Source organism: Schistocerca piceifrons, chromosome X (assembly GCF_021461385.2).
Source record: "Schistocerca piceifrons isolate TAMUIC-IGC-003096 chromosome X, iqSchPice1.1, whole genome shotgun sequence".
Classification (NCBI taxonomy): domain Eukaryota; kingdom Metazoa; phylum Arthropoda; class Insecta; order Orthoptera; family Acrididae; genus Schistocerca; species Schistocerca piceifrons.
In genome coordinates, this window is record NC_060149.1 from 47,317,931 (window position 1) to 47,327,815 (window position 9,885).

The window sequence follows — 9,885 nt, forward strand, 5'->3', positions numbered from 1 at the left end:
AAGCTCCGGCTAAGGCTAGCACGTCGATGGTCAGTGAGTCGTGAAGCGTTGCGAGGTTGGTCGGTGTGATTTGGCGAGTCCAGATAACCACGCGATAAACGAGCACTAAATGTCTCCAGAATCGTTACGGACAGACACGCACCTAATGACCGCTTCAGTTACTGCTCCGAGCGTTAGTAGCTGCCAATTACAGGCGTATCGCCACAATACGGCTTTACGAGCGCGCTGTTTCCGTGGCGAAGAGCGTATGCGGGGCTCGGAGCTGACCGAGAACGTACGATGCTCGTCTGTAACGGCATATGTCGCCTAATAAACAGAATTTCCAAGTACCCTACTAACTAGTGGTAAGCACGTTTCAGAGAACCGCAAGAGCGTCGTACCAAATGAGACAAGAAATGCTGTGCAACGAAATGCAGTAAAGAGTGTAGGACAACGAACTGTAATTATTTTGTCCTCAAATTGGAATGGAAAAACGTGCATCGTAATAGTCGAATGACCAGGCCCAAAATAGAAGTGGCGAACATACAGAGGAGGGAGAATGAACAATTATCTACTCCTATTCTCTCTAACATAGGTCGTGAACATAATGCTGATTTTATGTTTATTGGATTCTTTCGTAATGGTACGATAAAACACAATAAAATGCAAACTTAGCTGATACATGAAACTATCGTTATGAACAGTAGATAAAAACAAATGAATTCCAAAAAATTAGGGAATTAAGCAAAGGGACGTGTATAAAATGGGAGGACCAGAGCTTTTCGATAGCGTCAGCTGGGTTATTAGGGAAGGATTGACTAGAACAGGAGCCAGGAGTACAGCAGAAGATCAATGGGTAGCTTTGACAGATGAAGGAGTGAAGGCAGCAAAGGATCAAATAGGTAAATAGGCAAGGAATTATAGAAATCCATTGATAACATAGGATATATGAAATTTAACTGATGAAAGGAGAAAATGTAACAATGCAGCAAATTAAGAAGTCGAAACTCAATGCAAACGTCAAAAATGAGGCTGAGAGTATGTGAAAAATGGGTAAGCAGGAATTGCTAGAGGACACTTGTAAGGCTTTAGAGGCATATTTAACTAGGTGAAAGGTAGATACCGCCTGCAGGAAAACTAAGAGGCCTTAGGAGGAAAGAAAAGCAGCAATATGAAAATAAAGATCTCAATTGCAAAACCAGTCCTAAGCAAGGAAGAGAAAGCTGAAAGTTGGAAAGAGTATATAGGGGCCTATACAATGGATGATGATGAAGATGATGATGTTTGGTTAGTGTGGCGCTCTATTGTGCGGTCATCCGCGTCCGTACAACGTTCCGATTTTTACAGAGTCCATTGTTTTTCAAAGTCAAATCTAGCCACCGTCACGAATGATGACAATGATGATTAAATGATGAGGACAACGCAAACACCCAGTCCCCGGGCAGAGAAAATCTCCAACCCGGCCGGAAATCGATCCCGGGACCCTGTGATACCGAAGCAGCTACGCTAGCCACTAGATCACGAGCTGCGGACTATACACAGTGGAGATGAACTTAAAGGCAATACTACAGAAATGCAAGAGGGCACAGGTGAAGATGAGACGGGAGAAATGATATTACGAGAAGTATTTGAGAGATCACTGAAAGACCTAAGTATAAACAAGGCTTCGGGGCTAGATAAAATTCCGTCATAGCTACTGAAGACTTTGGGAGAGCCAACCACGACAAAACTCTTCCATCTGGTGTGCAAGATGTATGAAACAGGCTACATACCCTTAGACTTCAAGAAGAATGTATTAATTATAATTACAAAGAAAGCAGGTGCTGCCAGGTGTGAATATTACCGAATTACCAGCTTAACCAGTCATGGCTGCAAAATACTAACACGAACTCTGTACATAAGTATGGAAAACTATCATAAGCCGACTTCGGGGAAGATCAGTTTGATTCCTGAGAAATCTAGGAACACGCGAGGGGTGGGTTGGGTTGCTTGGGGAAGGAGACCAGACAGCGAGGTCATCGGTCTCATCGGATTAGGGAAGGACGGAGAAGGAAGTCGGCCGTGCCGTTTCAAGGGAACCAGGGAACCATCCCTGCATTTGCCTGTGGCGATTTAGAGAAATCACTGAAAACCTAAATCAGGATCGCCGGACGCGAGATTGAACCGTCGTCCTCCCGAATGCGAGTCCAGTGTGCTAGCTAGCCACTGTGCCACCTCGCTCGGTGAAAACGCGAGGGAATACTGACCCTACGACTTATCTTAGAAGGTAGTTTAAGGAAAGGCAAACATAAGTTTATAGCATTTGTTAGAGAAAGCATTTGACAGTGTTGACTGAAATACTCTCTGTGAAATTCTGAAGGTATAATGCGAGTAGTGATAGGCTATTTACAGCTTGCACAGAAACGAGACGGCAGTTGTAAGAGTTGTGCGGCATGAAAGGGGAGCAGTGGTAGAGAAGATGTTATTCAAGATATATATTGCGCAAGTTGTAAAGGAAACCAAAGAAATATATTGAGTATGAATTAAAGTTCACGCACAAGAAACAAAATCATTGTATTTCTGTCAGAGTCACTGGAGGACTAGGAAAAGCAGTTGAATGGAATGGACAGTGTCTTGAAATGAGGATATAAAACGAAAATCAACAGGAGCAAACCGGCCGCAGTGGCCGTGCGGTTCTAGGCGCTACAGTCTGGAACCGAGCGACTGCTATGGTCGCAGGTTCGAATCCTGCCTCGGGCATGGTTGTGTGTGATGTCCTTAGGTTAGTTAGGTTTAATTAGTTCTAAGTTCTAGGCGACTGATGACCTCAGAAGTTAAGTCACATAGTGCTCAGAGCCATTTCAGCCAACAGGAGCAAATCAAGGGTAACGTAATGTAGTCGGATTAAATCAGGTTACGCTGAAGGAATTAGATTAAGAAACGAGACCTTAAAGTACCAATGAGTCTTGTTATTTGGGCAGAAAAATATCTGATTATGGTCTAAGTACGGAGGACATAAATATAGAAAGAATTCGGTCGTGGTTGCAATAAACTGTAGACTGACAATGGCAAAAAATCGCTTCTGAAGAAGAGAGATTTTTTAACAGCGAATACAGATTTAATTGTTAGGAAGTGTTTTCTGACAGTATCTGTATGGAATATAGCCATATATAGAAGTGGAACGTGGTTGATAAACAGTTTACACAGGGAGAGAATAAAGTTTTTGAAATGCGACGCTGCCGAAATATGTTGAAGATTTGATGGGAATATACGTAACTAATGAGAAGGTACCGAATATAATTGGGGAGGAAAAACATTTGTGCCGCTGCCTGAGTAGAAGAAGGTATTTGTTGATAGGATGATAGGACACAATCTGAAACATCACGGAATAATCAATTTAATACTACACTCCTGGAAATTGAAATAAGAACACCGTGAATTCATTGTCCCAGGAAGGGGAAACTTTATTGACACATTCCTGGGGTCAGATACATCACATGATCACACTGACAGAACCACAGGCACATAGACACAGGCAACAGAGCATGCACAATGTCGGCACTAGTACAGTGTATATCCACCTTTCGCAGCAATGCAGGCTGCTATTCTCCCATGGAGACGATCGTAGAGATGCTGGATGTAGTCCTGTGGAACGGCTTGCCATGCCATTTCCACCTGGCGCCTCAGTTGGACCAGCGTTCGTGCTGGACGTGCAGACCGCGTGAGACGACGCTTCATCCAGTCCCAAACATGCTCAATGGGGGACAGATCCGGAGATCTTGCTGGCCAGGGTAGTTGACTTATACCTTCTCGAGCACGTTGGGTGGCACGGGATACATGCGGACGTGCATTGTCCTGTTGGAACAGCAAGTTCCCTTGCCGGTCTAGGAATGGTAGAACGATGGGTTCGATGACGGTTTGGATGTACCGTGCACTATTCAGTGTCCCATCGACGATCACCAGTGGTGTACGGCCAGTGTAGGAGATCGCTCCCCACACCATGATGCCGGGTGTTGGCCCTGTGTGCCTCGGTCGTATGCAGTCCTGATTGTGGCGCTCACCTGCACGGTGCCAAACACGCATACGACCATCATTGGCACCAAGGCAGAAGCGACTCTCATCGCTGAAGACGACACGTCTCCATTCGTCCCTCCATTCACGCCTGTCGCGACACCACTGGAGGCGGGCTGCACGATGTTGGGGCGTGAGCGGAAGACGGCCTAACGGTGTGCGGGACCGTAGCCCAGCTTCATGGAGACGGTTGCGAATGGTCCTCGCCGATACCTCAGGAGCAACAGTGTCCCTAATTTGCTGGGAAGTGGCGGTGCGGTCCCCTACGGCACTGCGTAGGATCCTACGGTCTTGGCGTGCATCCGTGCGTCGCTGCGGTCCGGTCCCAGGTCGACGGGCATGTGCACCTTTCGCCGACCACTGGCGACAACATCGATGTACTGTGGAGACCTCACGCCCCACGTGTTGAGCAATTCGGCGGTACGTCCACCCGGCCTCCCGCATGCCCACTATACGCCCTCGCTCAAAGTCCGTCAACTGCACATACGGTTCACGTCCACGCTGTCGCGGCATGCTACCAGTGTTAAAGACTGCGATGGAGCTCCGTATGCCACGGCAAACTGGCTGACACTGACGGCGGCGGTGCACAAATGCTGCGCAGCTAGCGCCATTCGACGGCCAACACCGCGGTTCCTGGTGTGTCCGCTGTGCCGTGCGTGTGATCATTGCTTGTACAGCCCTCTCGCAGTGTCCGGAGCAAGTATGGTGGGTCTGGCACACCGGTGTCAATGTGTTCTTTTTTCCATTTCCAGGAGTGTAGATGGAAGTGCGAGGGTAGAAAGCGTAAAGGAGACAAAAAGATGAATACAGCTGTCAGATTCAGAACGACGTAAATTGCAGATGTTATTGGGAGAAGAAGCTTGCACAGTTTAGTGTAGCATGGTAAGATGCATCAAACTAGTCTTCGGACTGAAGACTACAACAATAACAAGGTGGAAACCAAGATAAATTCTGGTCTGTATGAAAGAATAAGCCCCGATACCGCCAGATGCCTAGCAGAATGTTTTTAGAAGAGATCCAGAAAACAACTGATACCAATTCTTACACAATCAGTATCCAGGGTGGCTATAAGCTGAAGTGTCAAAAGTAATGGGATAAATCCTAATGTCGTGTAGTGCAGCAGCTCGACGTGGCATGGATTCAACAAGTCTGTCGAAGTTTCTGATGAAACACTGAGCTACACTGCCTCTATAGCCATTAATAATTCTGAAAGTGTTGCCGGTGCACGATTTTGTGCACAAACTGACTTCTCGAATATGTACTACAAATTTGCGATAGAATTCAAGTCGGGTGATCTGGGTGCCCAACCGTTAGCTCGAACTGTCCAGAATGTTCTTCACACCAGTTGCGAACAGCTGTGACTCGATGATATGGTGCATTGCCATCCACGACAATTACACCGGTGTTTGGGAACATGAAGTCAATGGATAGCTGAAAGCGGCCTTCAAGCAGCTGAACATAGCAATTTCAAGTCAATTTTGTGTTCAGATGGACCAGAGGACTCAGTCCATTCCATGTAAACACGGCCAACACTATTATGAAGCCACTACCAGCTTGCACAGTGCCAAACCTGGGTCCATGGCGTCATGGGGTCTGCGCCACACTCGAACCCTACCATCAGATCTTACCAACTGAAATCGGTACTCATGTGACCAGGTCACAGTTTTCCAGTCGTCTAGGGCCCAACTGATATAACCTCTAACCCAAGAGAGGAGCTGCTGGCAATGTCGAGCTGTTACCACAGGCACTCGCGTCAGTTGTCTGCTGCCATATCCCATTAAAGCCAAATTTCGCCACACTGTCGTTGCGGATACGTTCGTCATAGCTCACACATTCAATTCTGCGATTATTTCACATAGTGTTGCTTGTTTGTTAACACTGACAACTAAACGCAACGTCGCTCGGTCCTTAGGTGAAGACCGTAGCAACTACGTTGTCCGTGTGAGGGGCAACGTCTAAAATTTGGTATTCTCGACACACACTGTGGATCGCGGAATTTTAAATTACCTAACGATATCCGAAATGAAATGTCCCATGATTCTGTCTGCAACTGTCATTTCGCCTTCAAAATGTATTCACTCCCGTCATAAGGCCATAATCACGTCGGAAACCTTTTCACATGCATCACTTCTGTACTAATGACAGTTACGCCAATCCACAGCCCTTTTATACTTTGTGTACGCGATACTATCGCTATCTGTAGATTTGTGGAAACATTTGTAAGGACATGTAAGAAAGTAACGAATAAACAATTTAAAGAAACATATCTCAATTTCCACTTGAGGTGGTAACTTTTGTTGATTGCATATCATGTTTACGCTCAATTTTACAAACGTTGCTCAGTGTGTCGACTGTCTGCATCTCCGAAAGTTTGGAACACCACTAGAGATTGCTCCGCTAACACCCCGAAACATTTCATATGATATGTTGGACGATATCATTCGCTGTCGAGACACAGCTCGTGCATTACTTCAAGGTCGTACATTGCGTACAGTATTCTCAGCTATGGCAGCAGTAACTTCTTCAGCAGTTAGTGGTGTTGTGGTCTGTCGGTTTCTCTTAGGAGCAATTTCCAAATCACCAATTCATCCGAAATTAGAATCACGTTCTTCAAACCTGTTGCGGAAAAAGGACCTCTCCGTTTTTCTGTAAAGAGGCGTTACTCGCGAAATGCAGCAGCACTGTTGCTGTTGTTTTGATAAAACAGTTTTAGCAGTAGAGGCCTACTAACCTTGTCCACCGCCATGTTGACTGTCTGCACCTATAGTGCACACTGATGCTCATGTTTGAATCCTACTTCACCGTGCCAGTACCGGTGTCTCAAGTAAGTAATGACACTAACACTACAAACAACGCAAGTCGTGCAGCGTACAGTCTGACCATCAGTCCTCTAAAGTTGGGTACCCATACGGTAAATAGATTTCCGATTACACTGGCTCAGTTAGCGAGAGTTTAATTATAACCACCATTTACATAATTCGTTGATTGATTGGCCCATCATCAGAAAATTACCTGGTTTCGAAATCCATCGTAAACCAATCAGATTGCATACAAAGTTCTTTCGACAAATCAGGTCTTTCAGTAACTGCTACACCAGGAATTCCCAGCGGTTAAGAAGTGAAGAAACTACATAGAGGGAGACAAAAACTTTATTGGAAGATAATCCTATGAATTTCTTTCTGGTGCAATGAATAGTAGCTGTGTTTTATAAATTGTATGTAGTGGATGAATAGGCGACGATTCATATGATGAATTAAAATCATCCGGTACTCCACAAGAGCATTTCTGGAAACTGGTAAACAAGAATGAGTTTGCTATGCAGAGAATAATATCTGTGTCAAATTATTATAAACAGTTACTGAATATACTCACATACGTCTTCGTGACAGAAAGACAGATTTGCCATACATGTCCGTGAAGAAACCATTTTGTTACTTCGTGGCAGGATGATCCACTTAACATAAGTCTCACGTTTCTGCACTGCACAGTAACGTCACGTCGCCAATGAAAGACTTTATGAAAAGTGAGTGGCATAAATTACGTGTATTAGCTCCATACATTCCAAACGTTAGTAGCTGATTCTACCATGGTTCCTTTGAACAAGCATTACCATTTTGTTGTAATTAACCCTTTATTTATAATTTTGCTGTAATTATCCCTTCGTTTGTTGCAGGTAACGCTTTCGCAGAGGCCAGAAGTGCACTGGTGATTGCCCTCACAGTACTGATTATGACGTCCTCACACAGGCATTAAAGTGACTCGCCATGCTGAAGTTACATTAATGTGAAACATTCCTGACTTCGTTGCAATATATTTGAAAAGAGGTACGGAGCAACAAGAAGCACACATTTTTTCAAACTATTTATTGATGTTCGGTAGCAATTAAAATACTCTGGTAATATATACATATATATGTATTAACGTATACATATGTATATATTCCTATATACATATATACATACACACCTAATATATTAAGTGATAAGGGGATGAATAATAGCGGCTTCATCGGGGGTGTGACAGCGGTTGGGCCTTTTTCTAGGGTGGGGCGGGTTTGGGGTGGTGGAGAGTTTCACAAGCCATATAGCTTCGTAAGTAGTTTTCAGTGACGTGAAAAGTCTGGGCACATGTCTACAGTTTTAAAATGTACACTCTTTACCATGTGAACGTAAATGTAACCTAAATTTTAATGATAAGAAGAAATCTAATTGTTATATTGTTGTTGTTTAAAGTAAAATATGTTTGTGGTGTAATTTACATGTACGGCATAAAAAAGATATATTGTGTATCAGTGCAATTGACATATCATATATATAATATTAATCGATGAAATGAGCGACATAATTTCTATGATATATAATAATATACGTGTAAGACTTAGTGCTGTCTGTACCTAGAATCCTTACTATGTTCACTCTTTAAAACCAAAATTGTTCTGGTGGAAAATAAATCGTATTGCAAATACTGTTCCAAATACTTCAGTGTTCTGCGTATCCGTGTGACCGCATTTACGATGTACAACATGTACCCATCGCCTGCATTTTACATTTACAGACCGTGTTCTCTTGTGGATCGATGGACAAAGGTCAGCAGCCTCAAAACAACACAGGGACGTGCACTACAGACGGCCTTGCATTTCATTTGACGTTTGGCGCTTGCGAGAACTTTAAAGAATTACAGAATTTCACTTAGATTGCAATTCTGTCAAACGCAATTAACTGAAAAATAAAACGTTCATAAGGCCTTTTCAGAGCATCAGCTGTGACTCACATGCCATGACCTACTGGATACCTGTTTCGTGTCAGATACCAAAGGCTGCGGAGTGCGTAACTGACGATAGCTACTGGTACATGTATGCCGCACGACAGCAGCGACCAGCAAACTGTTTCGAAAATCTACTGCGAAGGCAAATCACAAAGCAATGATCAAAATACAAGAGACTGCACAGAAATCATGTGACCTAACAAGTTATTATTCAGTGTGGGAAGAAACATTTTGCGTTTTAAGGTTGAAATGTTATGTCATGACGAAATGAAAACTAATTCCTTCAAATTGCTGTGTAGGAAAGAATTTTCAGTACGTTATACGGCAATGATATATTTTTTGTAATATCATAACTAATACAAAATAAACGCAGGAGCTAACAAAATGGCCTGATCGTTCTCTCCTCTTACCTAGCAAACTCTAATGGTATGTTATTTCTGAAGATAAAGTACATTGCTGTATTGAGGAAAAAAAATGAATTTCATACAACCTGACAGCGTTGATCTTTGTGAAATACTTTAGATGAGGACAACGTTCGAACTGTGTTTAAATTTCTATTGTGGGTATATAGGATAGTCTCTTGCGAAAACACTTACGGAATTTGATTTCTAGGAAGGAGATTGCATGCGAAAATTGTCAGCACACAACAGTGACATATGTGGATACCTGAGGTACTTGTCGTAAATCATGAACAGGTTTTTTTAGTTACGTATCAGTAGAGGAGCAAATGAATTACAGTCTAAGATCTGTGAGAGTACATACGCTTAAGAGCAAAAGAATAGGAAACACAGGCGTCTTCAAAAAACTGTACAGTGACATACATGTGTGTCATTACTGATATAGGACTGTTCTAATATCCGTTTGATATACGTTAGTATTCACTATACAAGTGGAACATTTTTCGCTCGAGAAAGCATGCGAAATATTGAGATGGTCGTGCAGAGTTTACGTCACAAAGGGATCTAAAGGTCCTAAGCGTCTGGAATTTTATACTTTAAAAGGAAAGGCAGAAGGTACCTAAGTAAAGGAACACGTTTGCAGTTTTGCGAGGAGGCTCAATGTTTTAGAGGAAAATCTACTTGGATCAAACAT

General features: G+C 43.4%; 1 protein-coding gene across 1 annotated transcript in view; it reads left to right on the forward strand.

Annotated features, from left to right (window-relative positions):
* The window catches only part of LOC124721708, a 1,090,650-nt gene extending 1,081,643 nt beyond the window's left edge, over positions 1 to 9,007 (forward strand). Inside the window, exon 6 of the mRNA XM_047246794.1 lies at positions 7,703 to 9,007. Coding sequence (XP_047102750.1) covers positions 7,703 to 7,782 — 80 coding nt within the window. The 3' untranslated portion in view covers positions 7,783 to 9,007. The remainder of the gene's footprint in view (positions 1 to 7,702) is intronic.
* The last annotated feature ends 878 nt before the right edge of the window (positions 9,008 to 9,885 follow it).